The sequence below is a fragment of the Catharus ustulatus genome, chromosome 4 (genome assembly GCF_009819885.2).
Source record: "Catharus ustulatus isolate bCatUst1 chromosome 4, bCatUst1.pri.v2, whole genome shotgun sequence".
Taxonomy (NCBI): Eukaryota; Metazoa; Chordata; class Aves; order Passeriformes; family Turdidae; genus Catharus; species Catharus ustulatus.
In genome coordinates, this window is record NC_046224.1 from 23,813,242 (window position 1) to 23,835,296 (window position 22,055).

The 22,055-nt window shown below is 45.0% G+C and overlaps 1 protein-coding gene across 3 annotated transcripts in view; it reads right to left on the reverse strand.

The window, feature by feature from the left end:
• Positions 1-22,055, reverse strand: part of CACNA1I (calcium voltage-gated channel subunit alpha1 I) — a 164,814-nt gene that overhangs the window by 47,457 nt on the left and 95,302 nt on the right. For all 3 annotated transcript variants that reach the window (XM_033057833.1, XM_033057832.1, XM_033057834.1), the window contains 4 exons: positions 20,844-20,941; positions 5,256-5,415; positions 2,776-3,091; positions 2,061-2,153 (listed from right to left, as the gene is read on the reverse strand). In XM_033057833.1, the coding sequence (XP_032913724.1) occupies positions 2,061-2,153; positions 2,776-3,091; positions 5,256-5,415; positions 20,844-20,941 (667 nt within the window). The remainder of the gene's footprint in view (positions 1-2,060; positions 2,154-2,775; positions 3,092-5,255; positions 5,416-20,843; positions 20,942-22,055) is intronic.

Here is a 22,055-nt window from a genome sequence, read left to right on the forward strand (position 1 = left end):
CTCAGCAGTCCCCAAAGTAACCTGAGATTCATGTTCTCCTATGTTTGGCAGAAATAAACCTATATGGCTTCTGCAAATGAGGAGGGAGTGTCTAGAAATGTCAATGACACTCTGCAGTAACATCTCAGGTGGAGTGTTTAATTGAGGGTTTTCGGTGCTTGCAAATTCAGAGACAAATTTTGAATCACTGTGAATCCACATGATGTGAGCCAGCATTAGAAGAAGCATACTTAGAAACCAAAAATAAACTGACAGAATTTATGTAGTTTGAAATGTGGGGAGAAGGCCAGTTTCTGGAACTGGCCTACAAAAGATGGGTATGTGTGTCCCAGTGGTTAAACACTGACCCTGCACAGTTCTTTCTGGCTCTGGGAGAGACTGGGGCTGTGGGACAAGGAATAAACTCTGTGTCTAACTGCATATTCTACAAATTGGGGTATCCTGACCATGCTGCTCAAAGTCAAAATGCAGGTGGGTACTAAATATCTCTTGCATTGTGGGGTATAGGAACAAAATTCATAGGAAATGATTATTGTCTGAACTCACAAAAAGCAGCGGATTTTCAGTTCACCCTTGAGAACAGAGCCTGTGGAAACTCCCTTCATCGCCCCATCCTGTGCAATCACATCTCTGCACTGTCTCTTTGAGACTCTCCAGCATCAAAATAAAAGCAACATTCCCTAAGGTATTTTTCACCTCTGCCGTCCAGGCTCATGCTTCAGTCCACAGGGAAGTCCATCATATTTCTTTTTCTCTCCTTGTCTTGCTCTTGTGAGAACAGAAGGCCATAAGGCAGGGTGAAATCAAGGATATAGTAAGATTTTTGTAAGTTGTCTGACCTAAAGGGGCTATTAGATTTTTTTGGGGGGGGCTACCCTCTATATGTACAGGTTGCAGAATTTCTCACAGAAATGGATTAAAGTCTGCTTTATCTCAAGTCATTGCATGCCAACTTGAATGTAAACTAGATCCTGTACTAGGTCAGTCTGTTGGTGTTACTGGGTGACTGTTTCTAGAGATCCTATTTCTTGAAGGGCATGGCCCCATAGGACAAGTGTTGGATGAAGATCAGCGTCCTGGCCAGGTCCATTCATCAGCCCATCCAAATGCATGTAGGCCCTGGAAATACACACTGAGGTCCTTACTCAGTGATCTGAAACTAAATTCCATCTGCCACGTACAGATTTTATACTTCCCATAATTCATCCTATGTCTTTCCATTTCCCTCTTGACTTTGGTCCCCCAGGTGAGCAATGTGGAAGAGCCTTCATAAAAACAAAATCCTTCCTTGTTAGAAACAGGATATTCCCTCCAAGAAAATGCACTTATGCAGGGGAAGTCTGAGAAATGGGGAGGCAATGGCACCATGTTTCTCAGCTCTCATCCCAAGTACTGATAATGAATATTCTTGCAGAAAACCAACCTTCAAACTTCATTTGTATAAATCCACAGGGCTTATAAATGCTTATTAAGTTCTCATTGCTGACACACTCCTCCCTTTCCATCCTATCATCCACAAGGGATCTCATACAGCCAGTTTATTTCGGACTGCTGACACTTTTGGAACAGCAGTTCATTTTCGTTCATGGTGAGGAAGTAATTCAGCATGACAGACCCTGAATCTGACAAAATGTGAATCTGAGACTCTGAACCTGATAAATCCAGGTACTGCCAAAAGCTCCTCACTCAACATGGCTCAAAAATTACTCAAGAACTTGAAATGTATAGAGACCAAGTAGAAGGGAAGAGAAAGAATTGGCTTTTAAGCCAACTGATTAGGGGAATTTACTTTGCAAGAATATCTGCCAGTGAGAACATTATTCTACACTGGACGGGAATAACTTTGAAAAACACTCTTAAGTATATTTTTGAGTGACAAAATATAATTTTTGGCTGACAACTGTATATGTGATCCCGCCTCAGACTCTTGGTGAAAATCAACTAGCTGGATTTCTGAGATTCCTAGAAGTTTGCCTCCCCAGTATCTATGTTGATCTAAGACCTGTTTTTTTGTTAGCTCTTAGCTTGCATTGCTGGCATTCATCAAACCTTATACTTACGATTATCAACAAGATAAAGTAGATAAAATTGTAGAAGGAATGGGCATCCATCACATAGTACATGATCTCCACCCACCCTTCCAGTGTGATCACCTGAAAGACAAACAAGAGAAACAGGAGAGGTCTTCCAGAGTTCACTCCTCAGTGTATAACAAGCAGATACTGGCAGGACAGTTGCAACCCAAGAAAGGTGAGAAACAACAATTCATTTCAGCGAAGCCAAATTTCCATTTTGGGAAGTCAGCATGGTACTGCTTGGTGACACTGGCATACTGTCAAAGCCTGTGAGATCATTCTAGTCCACAGCAGGAATATTTCATCAAAATAGTTCATTTCCCTGGATCACAGCAGGGGAAAGCCCGCAGCAGGTTGCTGTGCCCCTTGGACTGGACACCGCGTACAGCCGGAGGAAAAGAAAAAAGGCATGGATTTTAGCTCCTATCTGCAGCACGTGCTGGGAATTAAAAAAAAAAAAATCCTTTACTATAGTTGTCTGGACTGGAGGGGAAACTGGTACAAGTCAGTCTGAAGAGTGGATCTTATTTCAGTAAGCACGTTCATGTGTGGGCTGTCTCCCTTACCAGGGGAGTTACACGGCCCTTTAATGTGCATCTCTGTCAGACCCTGCAGAAACTACCCGTGGAGCCCAGAAGGACTGAGTCTGAAAAACAGAAAAATAAGCTTGAGCCTTGTAAGGAGGCTAACTCAGACTTACCTGAAATATCACAATCCAGGCATACCCAATGTTGTCAAAGTTGATGGCACCCTTGTGTGGGTTGGCGTTGCCGGTGCGGCACACATTGTAGTACTGGTTCCAGTTCACACACATGCCACTGATGTTGAACTCTTGCCGGACTGAATTGTAATAATAATAATCATCCTTGTCCAAACAGCACTCATGGCCTCGCTCCTTCAGCGGGGGTATTTCGTGACAGCCCATAATTCCATTGTCTCCTGACAGCGAGCAGATAAAGGGCATCTCATCATCTTCCTCTGGTTGATAATAAGGGGGCAGGACAATGTCACCTTGGCTGCAAAAGAACCCACAGTCAAATATCCTGTGACAAACAGTTTCCTATCTATCAGTGATACTGGTGGAGCTGGGAGCTCCCATTCTGACATAAGGACTGCACTGGATAGGGAATTTCCAGGTTTGTTTCCTCAGGAGAAGGCGAAGAATCACAGGATTCCTGAAAACCAGCAAATTTCTAGGGTGAGCCCCTACTTTTCAGAGCTTTTCCTGCCATCAGATCACCCCAAGCCAAATTACACAATCTGCTTGCATGGAGATGGAGAAAAGCTGGAATGCAGAGATTTGCAGTCTGATCACTCTCCCCATTAACATCAAAATCAGATGCAATGGCATTAAGGAAGTCATCAGGCTTTACTGTAATATGTTCATATATGTAACTGCTGATGGACATGTTTTATAACATTTGGTAGTGAACCTTCTGTGCTTCTAAAAAAAATCCAGTTCATGCATAATTAACGTTGCACATACAAGCCTTAAAATTTGGAAATGGAAAGATAAAATTGACTTAACCTTAACTTTGACTCCTCCTTGACAGCTGGCATTATGGGTGCAATGTTCTATGACAAGTTCATGTCTTTTTTCCAAATAATGCAAGCACCTTCTAAATGCATGAATAATTAAAATCATCTATGCTTGCCTAGCTGGAGATGAGCTAATATCAGAAAAGTGAAAGGTGGAGATAAAAAAAAAATGGATTAAACTTTATCTGGTGTATTTTTTGCAGGGCTACAATGCACAACTTTCACATTGTGCAAATGCAGACTTTTTCACTAAGTGTCATTGGAAGAGGACAGGTGTTAATGAAAAAGAGACAGTCTCTGATTGTTAACTAAGCAGGACTAAACTACAAAGGTATGTTGTAACTCATCCTCATCATTGGTGCATGGGCACCTTCAGAACTGATTTCCCTAGAAACAGTCAGCCAAATATTTTCTAATATCTGTCATTGCAAAGGCTGTGGCCCCAATTCACTTCTCAGTTACATCAACTCTTCATGGATGTAATTACACTCATTAAAGAAGTGCTACTCCTGATTTACATAAAGGACAATCATCCTAAATATTAGTTTTTCTCCAAGGAATAAATAAACAGAAATGCCTGCTTTAAGCAGCTCCTACTCTGCAACTCCACTGCTGTTCAGCACATTGTATTTTCACACTTTTTTTCCCAATTTCAGATGCTCTAAAGCTTCAGAACTGTTTAATCAGTTTAAACTGATCTACAGCTCTAGGTTTTCTTTAAGCAGTCTACACTGATAGCACGCTTGGGATTAGCACACGGTTTTAAGAAAACATTTTAAAGCCTGAGATCTACTAAAGCCAGAAAGTCAACAGGAGGAGCTGTTCCCTGAAACTGGGTAATTGGAGAATCCATGGCAGGCAGGAGCTTTTCCATCCCACTGCCTGTGGGAGGAGTAAAGCTGTGCTCTGCAGACTTGCTCTGAACCCCTAAACAAACCTCAGATACTTGTAATTGACCCCTGGGTGGTTTCAAGCTCTCTTTGCCAGAACTGCTTCCATGTTTCCCGACAAGATTTTTCTCCCATTCAAACATACATTATCTGCTTTCAGATGTTCTCACTTCTACTAACCCAGCTGTGGGATATCTCTCCCACTAGCCCTCTGTTCCTTCCCCATGGCAGATGCAATTCTACTCCTGAAGTTTTCTAGTAATTTCTCAGTGTCCCTCCAAAGGTAGTGCACTACTGTCGACAGAGTGACCCCAACTCCATTTTGGAGGTGCCAAAGATGTTCCTGGATGCATCAGGCAGCACTATGGCTTTCTATAGGACTGCTATGAGTGTTGTTTTCTGAAGAAGGCTCAGGTTCAGGAGAAAGACAACATGTTTCAGAGTTTCAGTTCTTTCTGGGTGTAGGAGCACCATCCAGTATTAGTGGGCATGGCTGGAGGGGGCAGCCATGCTAACCTGTGCCTTGATCAAACCCTGATGAGCCCAGACACCTGCTGTGCAGACAGAAAAAAACCATCTGTCTTTGCCCACCCTCCCTTTCCACTGCAAGATGGGACCAACACCGGCACACCATCACCCCACACTTGGAGTAAGTGATACACAGAGAGCCTGGCAGAAGACACGAGCAGGCAGAGGGAAAGAGAAACACCCGGAGAAGAAGGGAAGGAGATGTTGTCTCCCATTCACTCACACTGTGAAATTCTCCTCCATGAAGCAGCGGTTGCGGAGCAGCCCAGCCCACAGCTGCACCCCAATGATGCCGAAGATGAAGAAGACAAAGAAGCAGAGAAGAAGGACGTTCCCCAGCATGGGCAAGGTGTCCAGGAGCAGGTTCACAAGGATGCGCATGCCTGCAGGGGAGAAGAGAACCAGGAGCAAGTGTGGGACACAGGGATAGAGAAAGGGAGAGAGGAAGGGAAAGGGAGAACAGGAAAGAAGTTTACAAGATAAGCATAGAAAAAGAAAAAAGCTTCAAGAAAATAAAAGCAGAGTGTCAGAAATTAACTACTGTCCAAACCAGGCCAGATTTATGGTTACTGCCCTTTCTTGTCCTAACTGCTACTGACAGGCAGCCAGCAGAGCTGCTGGGATGCTGTGATCTCTTAACCTTAGGCCTCCATCTGCAGCAGAGAAGAAAAGAGAATGAGACTTTTGGTGCCATCAGCTATCCGACTGACATCCCTCCCTCCCCTTTCCCTGCAGAAGGACAACAGTGTCCCAAAGGAGCATGTCAGCTCGACAGCCCCATTATCCAATGGCTCGGACTGAAAGTCACCCCAGTACACAGCTGCATCCTGCAGCCTGTGAGACCTGCATGGACAGACCAAGGTCAACCTGCCAGTGGGATGAACCTTTCCAGAACATATAAACTACCATAGATAATTGGGTTTTTTCAGTGACAGTATCATCAAGAGACAGTAATGAAAACCACAATTTCCTCCCCTGACTAGTCCTCATGCCCCAGTGGGGCTGGAGCACAAAAGTAGCAGGCACAGCCCAAAATGCTTCCAGCACAAAATCTCTGCCCAGCGCAAATGTTTAAAAAAAATTATTTTTTTTACTCACTAATTACCTAATGAATTATTCCTGTGGTTTTATTTTCCCCTTGGCTCTTTATCTCACAGCCACAAGTAGGGGTAAGCATAGTCTCATTTCTCCGTGGAGCTAATGGCTTTTCCTCTGCTCTCCAGGGATGGTGAAAGTCTAGAAATTCTTATGAGAATCCCAGTACTGCCTTTATCCCTGTGCACACCTCACAAGGTTGTCTCTCCTTGTCTCCATGGAGGTCCCTCCCCCAGGTACCCAGAGAGTTCCTTCACTGAAGATGTTCCATGTAGGCCAGCAAATAATTAGCTAATTAGGTATTTATAACCAATTCATTACTTCAGATGGCAGTGGAAGGGAAAAGAGGAGGGAAAGGTAAGATTAGGATTCTCTGACAGCCTTTTGAGGCACAAGATAATCCCCTCTGTGTACCCAGCACCAAGTAATTACCACATGATACTATACATTATGCACCATGTCTATTCCCCAGACTGCTCACCCCACAGAGAGGGGAGGGAAGTGGTACCTGTGGTGGAGCAGGCAGGCATAGAATTCACAAACACTGCAGGAAGAGGGAGAAGTGTGCCTGCTGTGGAACAGCAGACTGGTTTAGATTAGTAGAGAATGCTTTGAAGACAGAGTGGGGTGGAAGAGACAGGAGTGGTGTTTACAGGTATGTGATGTGTTAGCAGGAGATGTTTATTGGCGCCTACAGGAGATCATGAAGGATAAGGGATGGTGGCACTAGCTCTAAGACCAGGCTGTGGAGCAGTAGTTAAGCCCTGCTGCCTGACTCTCCAGCTGTGTCACCAGTCACCACGTAAGGAAGCTTCTAGATGAGTACATCAGTAACTCGGCAGTGCAGGGACACAGCTCCAGCCTCTTGCTGGGGATCACAGCTGTGCCCTGAGTCACTGACAGCTCTCAGCACACAAGTCCAACAGCACTCCAACAGTGACCTGCTGGGCCCCGGAGAAATGCTCTGGACAGCACTGGGACTTCAAGACCGTGCACCCTCATTGTAGTGCTGCATTTTCTCAGCATTAATGTTGTGTCACAGAACAAGATCAGTAGTTCCCATAAACTGTCCTGGTTAGTACATTAGGGAGAGCCAAGTGACACGGGAAGCTGTGCCAGTAATGCTGCAAGAGCAGGTGATGTTTTTCAGATCAACTGATACTAGCTCCATTTCAGAGCTGGGTAATGGGAGAGATGAGGCTGCCCTAACGTTGAAATGCAGAACAGACAAAACAGACATTCCCACTAGAATTTTACAGACAGCATGCTTGTTGGGTCAGAATTTGCAAAAATTGATTTTGTCTATGTTCCAAGAGAAACCAAGTGACGTGCAAAAACTGTCTTTTTCTTGAAAATATCCTGCCTGCCCATACGTTCTCCATCCTGACTCTCAGAGGGATTACTGATGGTACAAGATCATGCTCTCCACAGATCCAAGATCACAGCTACTGCCCTCATGTTAGGCCCTCTGGAGTATGTGGAGCCATGACCCAAGAACTGTCAGGTGGCCCCACCACCTGGCATCTTTTCCACATCACAAAGAATTTCAGCACTAACAGATTCTAAGTCCAAATGAAACATGTTTTTTTGTTGTTTTTTTAAATTTCACAGTTAGATTAATCTTTCTCTTCCCATTGATTTTGACTGTGGATACGAGATTGGCTCCTCAAAAGCAGTAATGCTGACTCTACACCCATCCAAATGCTCAAACATGCAGTTACAATTGTAGGAGAAAGAGGGAGAAAGATTGAGTGGCCTCAGGACAACAGGTGATGGTTTACTGTAGAAGCTGGTGGCCAAAATAATGATGTCTCTAAAGCAACTGCCCAAAAGTGGAAATAGGAAATGCAGCTTTGGGAGAATTCTCTTTTGGGGAACTTTCTTTTTTAAAGAGCCCTCACTGGACAAGCTGCCATCTACAGCAACACCTGTGCATCTTAAATGACAAATTCTGAAAGGTGCTGGAAAGCCAGTTCTTCATCAAAATCCTGCTGCTGCCTCCTTCCCATCTACTGCTGCCTCTACCTGCTGCTCGGCCATTCTTCTTTGGCTCTGCCTACAGCTCCTCTCTGCCTCTGTGCTGCTCCTCAGCTTAGCTGCACACTTTTCCTGGCCTCCTTCCCCACTGCTGCCTTTCCCCACATCCCCATTTGTCCTTTTCCATTGCCAGAGCAGAAGCCATGCTGGCTCACAGTAAGGAGGGGATATAAAAGGGACAGTGACCTTTTCTAAAGCATCCTTTTTAAAAAAGGAAATGCTGCTCAAGAAGAGAAAGGAAGAGAGGCTGGGCAGTCTGGAGGAAAGGCGAGGAGGGAGAGCATTGATGAAACCACATTCAGCAACCAAGCAGCCTTCCAGGCCATCAAATATGAAAAGGTTTTGCTCTTCAAGGGAAATAAAAGCTAGAAACATTAAATATTCATGAGTGCCAGGTGTGGGCTCGGAAAAGTCTTTTCTTCACTCACTCTGACCAGGAGACCAGGGGAAGGGAGGATATGAAATGGCCTTGTCTGTGAGCATGCAAGGAAGGAAACAATGCTGACATAATGGTTCCCTGCTGTTCACCCATGCCCTTGAGCAAGGGGTAGAGAAGGGTGCTCCGTGGTAGCTCGAAGGCAGGGCTGCTTCTGGTAAGACATCCTACAGCCACAGGTGCATTCACCACTCAAACACAGCAGGAGATGGGGGGAAGTATGTCACAGGGATGAGAAATGGTGGCAGAGTGAGAGAAGTGCTTGGAAGTGACCATCAGAAGGAAGCACAGGGCTGAGCAGTCCCTGTGCTCCCTCCGTGGTTCGGAAGAAGTATATCGTGTCTCACCCTCGTGGCACCCAGAGGCCCTTCTTGACAAATTCGGCAATGACCCAAGCTCCCTCCAGACACTTGCCATCAACCCTGATTAGCCAGGCTAGCGCAGCTAAGCCGACTCGCCCACCGTGCCCACCCTGGGGAAGCGCGGCGGCGGCGCCGGGATGGGCAGAGCCGAGCCCCGAACAGCCGAGCCCGCTGTGCGGGACAGGGATGGGCAGAGCCGAGCCCCGAACAGCCGAGCCCGCTGTCCGGGACAGGGATGGGCAGAGCCGAGCCCCGAAGAGCCGAGCCCGCTGTCCGAGACAGGGATGGGCAGAGCCGAGCCCCGAGCCCCGAAGAGCCGAGCCCGCTGTGCGGGACAGGGATGGGCAGAGCCGAGCCCGCTGTGCGGGACAGGGATGGGCAGAGCCGAGCCCCGGGCAGCCGAGCCCGCTGTACGGGACAGGGATGGGCAGAGCCGAGCCCGCTGTGCGGGACAGGGATGGGCAGAGCCGAGCCCCGAACAGCCGAGCCCGCTGTCCGGGACAGGGATGGGCAGAGCCGAGCCCCGAGCCCCGAAGAGCCGAGCCCGCTGTGCGGGACAGGGATGGGCAGAGCCGAGCCCGCTGTGCGGGACAGGGATGGGCAGAGCCGAGCCCCGGGCAGCCGAGCCCGCTGTCCGGGACAGGGATGGGCAGAGCCGAGCCCGTGCCCGCCACCTCGCCCCGCTCAGCAGCGCTGTCAATTCGCCCTCTCTCCGCCTGCCTCCTCCCAAGCACCAGGATAGCTGAGCTGATTCACTCCCTGGTGCGAATCACCCTGTGATACCATCGAGAACTGGCTCAGGAGGTGGTGAGAAGCCCTTTTCCTCCTGGTTTCTTGTATCTCGCTCACCTGTGAGGCTTTCAATCCGCCCCAGCTACAGCGTGAGGGACAAAGCCAATGCGTGTGGAGTCAAAAGGAGAGAGCGGTTTGAGGCAATCATTCTCTCGATTGGGGTAAAGCAGACGGAGGAGAAAATAATTCTCAGCACCCACCTCACCTGCCTCGTGGACCAAGCTACCAATTGTCATTTTTTAACTGGAACAAAAACAAATCTCCTTCCCATCAGCACTTGTGACTAGCTGGCAGGACATTTTGCAGAATGCAGAACCTGAAGTGTCATTATGTCCCTCAGCCAGGCTGCTTGTCCAAGCGTGCCTTCTTTCCTTCCTCCCCTGCCCCAGGACACATGGCAATCCATCCAGCTAGCATGAGGTTGGCAGGATTTTCTTGTGCATGCTTCTTTATGGAAATTTTCAGAACTGAGGAACCATTCCAGCAGATAGATTGTGCAGAAAGTACACAGACAGAGACATGCACCTTTTTCTTTTTTTTTTTTTTTAGTTTTGCAGCCAACCCCTGTGATTAAAATAATCTCAGTTTGTCTGCACAGTGCAAGCTGGTGCTCCAACTTGTGACTGTCCTCACAGATCTGCTGACCTGAGGCTTAGCTGTCATTTCACACATTGCATTCATAAACATCAGCTCAAATTTTGGCCAAACTACTACCAAGAGATACCAATCAGCTGTGGGTCCAACAGCAGACGCACTGCCAAGCTGACTGCTACTACATCCCACAGCTTCCCTCGCCATGCAGATCTTTTCTCTTTGATGCATTCCTCTTAGCTGAGGCCTCTTCTGCAGACAACATGTGCAAGCTAAAGGAGTTCAGCTGGAAGAGCCTGTGTGCAGCTCCAGATGCTTTGTCCTCAAGCTGCAAAGCCAGCTTCACTCACATTGCAAACCATCACCACCTGCTTTGCACCAAGGCAAGAGAGAACATGTCTGGATGAATGGCCAGACCCAAATCAAATTAACTCTGTGGAAAGACAGGTCCAGTAGACAGCAAGAGGTACTGAAAGACTTCAAGCCAGTTCTGCTAATGAAAAACTTCCCCAGACACACTGGCCCATTCAGAGAAAAGCAGTCTCCCCATCAATCTCTTTGTCAGGTTCTGGGTACATTTGCAGGATACATTTAGAGCTGGGGGTTTAGCACTTGCAGATGGTCAGCATGATCCATAGCTCAGGAGCACTGGTCAGTTCCTCACCAAATCCCCACTCTTGCCTTACTGACAAGCAAAGCCTTGTAGCATCCCTGACTGGTTCAGACAGCTCATCCTACACAGCCTGTTGATGACATAACCTCAAATTACCTTTGTCACTCCCCAGTGTAACCACAGAAGATATCAAAACATGACATTTCCAAAATTTATAAAACTTCAGCCAGTACAGAGAGCTGTTGTTCATTTTCTCAGTAGCATGGGCATATCAAACCTCATCTTCATATGACTTCCCTTAGAATACTTAAATTTAAATATTAAGTGCCCCTAGTCCTTACCTTCAAGGTGCTTCTCAGCTTAAGCCTGAGGTAGCCAAAAGAGAGACTAAAACTTCAGAAAGAAACTTGTTGGCCAGAGCTTCACCCTGCTGGAACAACAGAGCTCTCCAGAGCAGGTTTAGAGTACAGTCATATAAGAGAAAAAAACCTCTCTTTAAGCTTGCTCCAAGGCTCTAGAAACAATTCCCTTGGGATCCAGATACTAACACGGGCCTCACCTCTTTTCAGTCAGAGAGCAAGACACAGACCAGGTCAGATCATGAGCATGGAAAAGAAAAGTAAGGAGGGAGGAAAAATGCACCACTTAAAACACTTCCCAACAGACATTCACCTAAAACAATCACCAAAAAGAGAGTGCAAATGAAACCAGAGATAAACTGTTTTCCTTGGAGGATAAGAGCAAATAAACACACAGGCACTGCAGAGCCGCAGGGCTCAGCAGGCTGCCAAAGGGGGCTCAGGTGGTGCTGCCAGGTGATGTGAAGAAGCAAGCTCAGAAGTGAAGCCTCCTAATTGCAGACCTGACCCCACAGTTGCAGTGGCCTCAAGAAAGAGAGCAAATTCCACAGCATTTACCTTGACACCTCCTAAATGCTGACATTTCTGGAAAAAGAGTGGCCACAGTCCAAGCTTTTCTGTCATCCTAAAAGAAGGAAGCACCCAAGCTTTGCAGTAGGCTGCACCTTACGATGGATGCTCTAAGCCCAGTAGGGTTCACAGATAACAACAGAAAACTCCTCCTCCACCAGCAGTCACATTCAGTACATGCCACCATAGCATGGTTGGTAGCCACATAATCCGTGACATGAGCAGAAATGGATGAAGGCAAAGGACCCAGTCAGTAGCCCCCTTCTTCACTGTCTTGCCATTATCCTCTTGCAAGCTTTGGACTGTTAAGCAACCTTGTCTTGGAGAGTGATGACAGGTGTCAGATTATTTCTTAGAGAGGTGTCTCTCTGGGGGATTTCTGTCATTCTGTTCCTTTTTGTAATACTGAACATCTAATAAGCAACACCTACTACCACCTGCTACAGTAGTTCATTCACTGATCATCTCATTTTTTTCCCCATTTATCACTGCAGTGATGACTGCATTCACTTTCCGTGAAGAGTCTATTAAAAACACGCAGCGCCAGCTTTTCTTTCAGAATTGCAGGAGCCACCCAACCCCAGGGACAAAGGTCAACTCCAGTGCTGTGGCTGCGAGCCACTTGCCTCCATTCTATAAGTATCCTTAAGTTATTTACACATCTCTAGTGCTAAGTGGGACAGAATAATGCAGGATATTATGTAAAACAACATTAACGCAACTTCTGGGTAAGATTTAAGAGGGCTAATTTCCTCTTGCTGTCACTAGCATGAATCATGTTTCTTTCTACTGCAGGCAGTGACATGACATTACGTGAAATGAGTGTGAGCAGGAGAATCGGTCCCAAAATACACAAAGATAGAGAAATTTAAGGCTATGATTGTAAATTGCCTTGCCCACACACACAAAGTTTAATTTGCATTAGTGTAATATGACAGTATCATTCACCCCATAATACACTGTCATTATTGCTCACATTTCCATGGTATCCATTGCTTGATAGGGCCCATGGGACAGATTTTGCAAAACAGCTCAGCTCCCATTTAGGCAGCAAAACACATGGCTGGGCTTTCGTGAGAGCTGTGTACACTGGAGGCTGAGCTTGTTTGAACAGGCAGCAGAATTGTCACAATGGGAGCTGTGAGGTACTAAGCATTTTTTAAAATTCTTGCTCTGCAGGTTCCCCTAAAGGAGAAGGGAGAAATAAAGATACCATCAAAGGTCTTTCTACGATTGGTTTCTGTAATGTTTTGATTTGTTTTTTTTCCAGGCTTGCTTTACTTTCAGTAACACAAATTCTGAAGTGCTGTTACAGACTCTTGTGATTTCTATCATCAGTCTTGGGATGCAAGGCAGAAACCTTCAGGTGTGAAATCTTGCTATGACTTGAAAAATCTGAGATTACAGCCAAAAAAAAGAGAAGTTTTTATTCCCCACTGCTATGGGTGGAAAAAAAAGATATGACTCACAGGTCTAAAGGTCTGAAAGCCACAGGAAAAATAAATAAGTATAATCTGTGATTGTTTTCCTTTTCCTTTTTCAAATCTCATGGCTTTAAAGCCATCTGAAAAACCTATAGGCACACAATTTGTGACTTTTAAATACTTGCTAATTTTGGTGAAATTAAGTGGACTTGTTCAGAGAAGGAAATACTACTTTCTCACATGATCTGTGAGCATAAAAAAATAAGAAACTAAGCAATGCATCATACAAAACAAAGTATTTCCAGGTCTCTATTTCCTGCATTTCAGCGTTTCCCAGCTCCTCGCCATGATGCTACATCAACAAAGGAATATAATTTTCATTATGTGTTGGGGGTTTTCTCCAAAATTTACTTTGATTATCCAGTTAAACACCTGGTAATACACTGCATACTTGGAATCCACATGAAAAACAGCACTGACATCAGACAACAAGTAAATAAAATTGGAGCCTGTCTTCAGTGACTGAATACTTAAATTAAGTACAGGGAAAAAATGTTTACTGTGAGTAGTGAGGCACTGGAATATCCAGAGAAATTGTGGTTGCCTCATCCTTGGAAGTGTTCAAGGCCAGGCTGAAAGAGGCTCTGAGGAACCTGCTCCAGTGGAAGGTGTCCCTGCCCACAGCTGGGGAGTTGGAACGAGATGAGCTTTAAGGTCCCAAACCATTCTAGACTGCTCTGAAGGGTTCCTCCAGCACTGCAAAATGGGTGTGGTTATAGACCAGTGGGTTTGTCAAAAAGCTTCAGAGAAGCATTGATTTGGAAACCCATCCAGCATATCTGTGAGTCAATAGATCTTCTTTATACTATCCTTGACTTTGTATCAGTTTTGATTTCCTCCCCGCCACTTCTCTGCATTACCCCACACACAGAGGTGCATCAGGGCTTCGTGTGCTGTCCTGGCAAACCCTACCCCCTCACCTCCTGTGCATTTCCCTTTCTAGCTCCCGTTCTTCTCTGTTCTCTGTTGATCTGCATTCTGCTCTGCTCCCCTTCACACGGTTTCCCTTTATTCTGAGCACGCCCATCTAATTTAGGGCTTGACTGAATTGATATAGAGCTGTACGTACAGGACAGTGGAGCTCTGAGTACAATTCCATCTTTGATCTGTCCCCCTCATGGAGGAAAAGCAACCTTTAATGGCATGCTCCAGGCATAAATCACATTGATCAATTCAGTGCTTTGCTCCATTTGGTTGGGAAGGGAGGACATAGACTGAACTTGACCCTATTGGTCAAGTCCATTTTTCGTTTTCTCCATCCTTTCCCTGCCCAGCTGTCTGGGACAGAGCCTACAGAAAGCTGGCAGCTTCACCTTTAAATACATTTCAGTCACACAGCCTGATTAGGGAATGAACAGGGTTTTGTGACCTCTTATCCTTTCTGTATGGGTGCTGCAAGAGAACACCACTCCTGTGCCCTTTCTAACCTGCTCAGGCTGTATGTGGATAAATCTATGTGTATACACATTTGCACATGGCTGAGAGTGTGGTTTGTCACTGAGGTGTGATAATAAGTGTTTACAGAGCACCTCGTACAAAGAACTGTGCGTTGGGTAAGTTTAAGTATTTGGAAAAATCAACAGTATCTGAGTTTCAGCTATTGCTTCACAAATAAAGCTGAGAGGGGGAAAAACATACTTCCAAAAGAGTAATTTAGAAGAGTACATTTTTGAAAAGGAATCAGTGTTGGAAGAGAAGAAGCAAGTCATCTTGCAAAAACACTGAAGCATCTGAAGAAAAGACCCCATGGGGGGCCCTTAGAAGAGGAATTTCATAATCCGTTTGCATTTCCAACTCCTAGGGCAGGACTGTGCCTGTCAAATGTGCTTGGTTTTTTGTCTGATCTAGCTGTAAATGAGACTGTTTTACAGCCTAATATATCTCAGTCAGAAGCTCATTTCACACACGCTCATCAGTGAAATTAGTTCTTCAAAAACACATTTAGAGAAGTAAATGTCATCACTCTCCCCCCATGCCAAGTGCGGGGTTCGTAGCCAGCTTCCTCTGTTTTAGGCACTGTTACAGTGCCAAGCACAGGTACCTTGCTGTGGAATGCAGCTTTAAAGCAGGCACACACAGGTTACACATCTGCTTTTCTCATTTCAGCACTCAGATGGTCCAGATTATTTTTATATTGGTGTTTTGGTCTGGTGAGATAAGTGCAGAGATAAGAGTTAGGAGATGTCAGTTGTATTCCTGAGTCTGCTGGTGACACTCACTGAGTCCCACTAACCTCATAAGCATAAGACAGACTAAAAATAACAAGCCATGGTTTATATCTTTGAGATCTGTAGAAACAAGGAGAAAACTCCAGTCTATTGGGACCCATGGAGCTACTATAATTACAATCATTAATAAAGAAAAATGGAACTAGACCATGATTTTTATACACAGCACTTGTACTAGGGAAAAAATGCCATTTGATTGAAATAAAAACAATGCAATAGTTATTAAAACATTTAGCAAAAAGAAAAGGAGGACAAGAAGAGAGGAAAGCATTCTTCTACTAGAATAGCATGACTAAGGATTTCTGATTTTTAGACTTTTTGTCAGCAGTCAGTATAGGAAAAACATTAAATGAAAAAAACCATCTAAAATTAGGCAGCATAAAGCCGTACTAAAATGGATGGGAAAAGATTATATTTGTTCTGACTGAAAAAAACACATTTAGAAAAAGCAGAACTTCCCACAAATCTGAAATTTTATTTCCTGCACAGCAAGTAATAAGAATATAATGTTATTTTTCTAATACCTATAACTCCACATAAATATTACTGTACTTACAGACAGAGTATTAGCACATATATGCACTTTCTACTCTGTAAAGTTGCTTTGCAACAGATTCCTTCACTTCTATGCAGTGTACTCAGCTGAAGAAATCTGCTTCCAAATGATGAATCAGCTACTAAATTGTAAGTAGGAACTGGAAGACATCAAACAGTGCAAGGGTTCTTCTTTGCATAAGGGCAATGCGACAAGAAATAGTAAAATGAAGAAACATTTCCTTCTTCAATGTAAAAAAAACTTAATAAAAGAAGAGCAAGAAATTCAAATTATCAGAAATGATCACAGATTCACTGCTCAAAAGCTGGCAAAAATAAAACAAAACCAGCCTCCATCCTTCCCCCCAAACCTTGTGCCTTGCCTTGAGAAGAGGCAACAAAAAAGAGCCAAGCACAAAGAGCAATATTTCACCCAGCAACCTGCCACACAATCACAAAAGAATAACAAAAAATGGATGTGGAATTTCACCTCAAGACCAGGACACAGACATGCCCAGAGCAGAAAGCAACTACCTCTGACCGAGACCTGGAGGGTATTATTTACTCTTTACACATTTTCAGTGACTTGCTGGGCTTGTCACACGAACTCATTGCCATGGAGTTGAATCACACGGCAATAGGCCCAGACCAATGTCTGATTTTCATTTCCTGCATTTTCAAACACGACCCCAAAAGGTAGAGCTCTTGGAATTGTAGTCAGGAACGCAAGAGATAAGACGGAATGTTAATGAAGGTGTGGTACATATTACAAGACCATGGTGCTTCATATTTTTTGTTAGCACACTCCACAGATGGCATGAGAATGGAGGAATGATCAGGCAGGGCAGAATCCCAGACTGCTTCAGACAGGAAACCTGAAATGGGCAATAGCACATCCTGCTGAGAACTGCAAGAAATGCAATCAATTATTGATAACTGGTAGCTAAAGATCAGCTCTAACCCCAAAGGAGGTTTGAAATGTAGAAGTGTCTCCATGTGAGTTCTCATAGAATGACTTGGTTTGGAAGGGACATGGAAGATCATCTACTTTCAACTTCCCTGCCATGTACAAGAACACCTTCCACCAGTCCAGTTCCCCAAAGCCCCATTTAAACTGACCTTGAACACTTCCAGTGATGGGGCAGCCCTTGGAAAATCCCATTTTACTTCCTTTACTTGCACAGCGCCACTTCCTGTGGCAGTGAGTTTTACAGCCTGACTACAAACTGGGTACAAAATGTCATTCTTAATGGACATTTACCACCTTTTGATTACACTGGTTGTCCCTTTCTTCTTCAGTCATGGTTCAGAAAGACTTTACACCCTTACATGCATCCTTTATGCCATAGATAACGAGTACAGCACTGTGGGATTTCATTTCAAAGCCTCAGGAGTTCACTGTGAGGAGGGGCTTTCAGTAGCATGTTATGAATGAGCACACGTAAGCAGAATTTAGACACATCCAATTTGGGAATTTGGGCATTTAAATTTCAGCCTTGCCCACTTGACAAGAATATAAAATAAGTTAAATAAGTTCATTTAACTTTTTTCTCTGCCATGTTGCTACTGTTTCCTTAGAAATTCCTTCTCAATTTCCTCTCCTATTTTTCTGTTATGACCTTTTTTTCCCCGCTTCATGTAGTACAAAATTTCTCTCAAACTTCTCCAGAAATCTCTCACCTAAGTGTGGGGACTTTTCAAACACTGGTAGATTAGCAGAGTTCTTTGGGTGGTAAATAACCTACCTGACAGACCACTTGAGCACTCTTCCACTCATGTTCTAATCAGTCAGGTTCCTGATTATATTGTCCATTCTCCTGACAATAAACTGTTGTTTTTCAGTCCACTGTGAAAATCAGTCCCTACCTGGGTGTCCATGTGGAAGCCTTTGAAATGTCCAAGGTGAACACTGGGCCCCCCTGTCCCATCACAGCCTTTTGAATTGTGGGATTAGCCACTCCCCTTCCTTGCCTCTCCACAGACATCTCACACTCACAGCCATGACCTCAAACTCCCTCTACCTCCTGTTGTCCCATTTCCCATTTTCTATGGCAGCACCTACAACACCTCCAGCTTGGTATCATCAGTACCTCTCACTAATAGACTTTCCTCTTGCTTCAGATTAGTAATGAAGAACTTTAAATGGACATTAAAAAAGGATTTGTGGCCAAAGGTCCCATTAATTATGTTTATTGTAGCCCACTAGGCACCTTCTAATGCAGCTCATTCCCATTTATCACAAGCCTTTGTTTACAGCCTCTTTGCTAGTTTTCAACCCTCAAGTCAATTCTCCCAGGGAATCCAGTTTCTTTTCTTTTGTTTGTTTTTTTTTGTTTTAATTAATGGGAGGATGTCTTTCTTCCAAAAAATTCTCTGCATATAACCAAAGATTTATGTAGCAAGAAAAATACATAAAAGGTTTAACCACAGAGTGGAAATTAAAACAGCATCAATTTCATACAGGTATAGTTCTATACTGATGAAAAGAGCAAGCAGGCAGTGTCAGGGCAGGGATAGCCAGGAGAAATTCAATGGCATCTGCTCTGCAAAGGTCAGGAACGATGATGGAAAGCATTCCTGGTGCCTCTGCATGGATGGAGCAGGTCCCTGGTGGGTCAGTTTTGATGTGGCTCACTCTGTTCCTCCCTGGGGCAGCTCTGGCTGTTTCAGGAGATAAATAGGAATAGAAAGCCTTAAGTTTCTGCCAGGCAAGCTCTCCTCCTGACCACCTTTTTCCAGCAATTAAAATGGCAGACACCTGTAAGAGTTAGTTAGATCCCATTCCAGATGTTTTCATTTGCCTGTGAGGTTAAGTCTACCCTGATAACACGGACCAGTCTCCCAAAGCAGTCTTTGAGCACAAATCCATAGCATGCCTGCTGAAGCAGGGAGGAAAGGAGGCACACACATGAGGATGGTACTGCTCTCACATGAAGATGGTACTGCTCTCACATAGCTGCCCATAGCTTCCCGGAAGGGGTGAACCTGCCATGCACAGCCTCCAGGACACCTCTTCACAGAAAGGTCCTACCCTGATGCCTTAAGTTTTAGTTTTCGTATTTTCCATATTCTGTACTGCATTGGTATATAACTCTGAACTTCATATAAAGCATTAGCAAGTTCTCTTCACAGGATAGTGAGACAAAACAATCATTTTCCAGCCTGAGAACCAGGGACACCATGCCAGCTTCAGGCCCAAAAAGTGCAAACAGCAAATTGAAGACAGCAATCTGGAAGGATGGGACTTTAAAACCTGAAGCTGTAATTGGACAATTACCCCAATATGTAACTGGACCAAAACTTATAAAAGTGTGAAAATGTGTGATCCATCACCCATCTTGGTGGAGCCACAGCCAGGCTCTTGTACTGCCCAAGGTGTGTCATTTGAAGGCCTTTTAATCAATACCTACCTTATTCCTTTAACACCATCTAGCCTCTGTTCCTGGGAGCCTCTCAAGGCATCAACCCCAGGATCAGGGCTGGCCCCCAGCCCTCTCCTCTCGAGTAGGAACAGGCAGATGGAGACAGACTTGTTTTGCTGACAGTGAATAGCCAAAAGCTTCTCTTGAACCTCATCTTTGTCGTCCCATGATGGACCTGTTACACTCCTGGCTGTTCTCTCAGTGCCCCAACCAGTGACTGTTTTGCCTGGTCCCTTCTTGCCATACTGGGCACACAGGACTGTGCCTCAGTTTCTCTTTCATACCTTTCAGAACATTCTGTTCAGGGCTGTTGCTCAAAGACAAAAGTACATCTAGGAAGAGGGACAAGATCCTTTTATAGAAGAGCTTTGCATAAAGTCAGAATCTCTGAAATCCATCTCCACAGCATACACAAGACATAATGAGAATTACTTTGGCACAAGGGAAAATATATGATGCCGATTAGGAGGTCAACTGTGCAAACCTTCTCAGGTCTAGAAAAGAAAAAGGAGCATCTGAATTTGAGAGAAGGATTAGGAGAGCTCTGGCAAGGTCTTAGCCACTGCAGACAGCCTGATCAGGGAGATCATGGAGAACACAACGAGCCTTGCTGTCATTCTGTAAGACTGAAAAACTTGCAGAGGAAATGCCTGAAGTCTCCCAGGGCTGACACAGCCAGGCTCAGGCACAGCCCTGGCAGCCCCAGGTCTGGCTCACACACACAGAGCAGCTCAAATAGGGGATAGCTGGCACAAAAGAGAGAATACAAAGCACAAGGGGAGGAGAAAAGAAAAATGAGTTGGTGCTACATGCCCCTAACATATAATGGCATAAAAGTTTTTCACAGGAGAGGATCTGAAAAGTCTTGTGAAAGTCTGAGCAAACTAATTCTCGCCGCTTCCCGAAACTCATTCTTCTCCAGACCTCACACACAGGCCTTTTTGAGGCTGCAGACATCATAAAACCTGTGATGTCTTTCAGAAAGAGAAAGAAAAAACACTTCCATTTACTGCATATTGTTCACCTTCGGTTCCTGAAGTTCCATCAGCATGGCCACGCACAAAGGATGACCAGGGCAGATATTCTGGGAGACTGTTGTTTTCCTGCCCATCCAACAACACCTCTTGGCCCTGTGATGAGGAAGAGCCTGCACACATCCTACAGAAGCCTCTATTCATTTTGTCCCTGAACCCTGCATTTGGTCCCTAAACACCCCCACAGGCAGCCTTATTGATGATGTCCTCCCCACAAGCCAAGCTGGGAGGTGGGACAGGGAGGCACAACTTACTGGGCACACGGTTGATGGCTTTCAGGGGTCTCAGGACACGGACAGTACGGATTGCAGATAAGTTAATGTTTTGGAGATCCAGGGAGTACTCCACCATCCTGCAGAAGGGGAAAGGGAGGAGGAGAGAGAGAGAAAAAAGAGAGAAAAATTAAGTTTAAAAGAATCCAGCATTTTGGCTTGAGCCACAGGTTTATAATTTCTTCATTGAAGAGTTTCTGGAAGTCATGGGGATGAAGCCTGAGCTTCATCCTGGCACTTGTGGCCAGGGCACATGTGGGGCGGCCACTGCACACGAGGCCAGCAGGACAGGAGCTGTGTGGCCAGTTTTGTTGGGAGTTACCTGCAGCACAGTGGGGTGCTCCCTGTGTTCCCCTCATCTTCCACTGCAGGGTATGGTCTTGGAAGGCAGCTTCAGCTGAACCTGCTTTATCTCACACAGAAATAAACCCTCTTACTTAAAGCACTAACTTCTTTGACTAGGTGAAAAGGTTTCCCCCATGGCTGTGAATCACTCCTTTTCGACACCAACCAAAAGGAGAAAAGCCTAATTTTAGGATATATGCTAGACCTTAGCTTTCCTAACCCAATAACATGTGCTGTAAATAACCTCAAAGTGCAAATAGGTGTGACTCATGCATTGGCTTTGCTGCAAGAGCAGCAGGTGCAGGTGACAAAAAGTGACCTGGCCCAGCAATCTTTAGCCCAGTGTTCTCTCCTCACCCAGTATGGCACATGTCCTGTCCCTTTGAAAGCATGGTGGGAAACTATTATAATCATAATTTATCCTGGCCAGCAAATTCCACCTGAGGACCTCAAAGTATCTTTCATGTTTTCATGAACAGAGGTGCACGAGGCCTCCAGAAATACATGGGCTCCCCTTGGGTAACTCTGATCTGCACATGGGATCAAGAGGGTGACAAAATTGGCAGGTGAAACAGCAGCAGAGTCAGGACAGAAACTGCTTATACTGAATCTCTTCATGAATAATGAAAGTACAAAAAGTTCCCTTTTCCTTGGCCTTTTAACAAGATTCAAGAACCAGGAAGGGGACAGCCTTTTGTTACTACACCCTTTCTCAGAATAAAAATGTTACAATTTATACAGAAAGACCCACAAGTCAACCTAAAGCTTACCCAAATCCCCCTGACCAGGAGTCACTGAGAATTAAATGAGAGAGCTAAATTGAGACACTGAGAGGCAAATGGGGTACAG